Source organism: Lagopus leucura, unplaced genomic scaffold (assembly GCF_019238085.1).
Source record: "Lagopus leucura isolate 7727_CA_CO unplaced genomic scaffold, USGS_WTPT01 28014-0_obj-0_obj, whole genome shotgun sequence".
NCBI lineage: Eukaryota > Metazoa > Chordata > Aves > Galliformes > Phasianidae > Lagopus > Lagopus leucura.
In genome coordinates this window covers 886-1190 of record NW_024967164.1, presented here as the reverse complement: position 1 = coordinate 1190, position 305 = coordinate 886, and the positions used below count along the sequence as shown (strand labels likewise).

Sequence of the window (305 nt, the reverse complement as noted above, 5' to 3'; positions counted from 1 at the left end):
CATGACGACGGCGCTGAGCATCACATCATTCTTGGAGAAGTTACACGGGAACAAATCGGTGGCTCCCACCATGGGCACCCCGAAAACATACGGGATCTCATCTCCGTGCGCCGCGTCGGCCCAGTCGGGCCTGGCGTCCGTCTGGCAGTGATGGTAGAAGGTATAGAAGTAAACGGGCGACTGATACTCGGCGTGCAGCTTGGCCGTGGCCACGGCCGGCGCCACCCATTGGTGATCGGTGAACAGCGCCAGCAGCGTCTTGCGCCGCATCTCGCCGTTGTCGCGGTCGGCCCAGTCGGTGTACA

At 62.3% G+C, this 305-nt stretch overlaps 1 protein-coding gene across 1 annotated transcript in view; it reads right to left on the bottom strand.

Annotated features, from left to right (window-relative positions):
* Positions 1-6: 6 nt before the first annotated feature.
* Positions 7-305, bottom strand: part of LOC122192983 (neuroligin-2-like) — a gene marked incomplete at both ends in the record, with an annotated part of 1179 nt that continues 880 nt past the window's right edge. The window contains one exon of the mRNA XM_042893679.1: positions 7-303. Coding sequence (XP_042749613.1) covers positions 7-303 — 297 coding nt within the window. The remainder of the gene's footprint in view (positions 304-305) is intronic.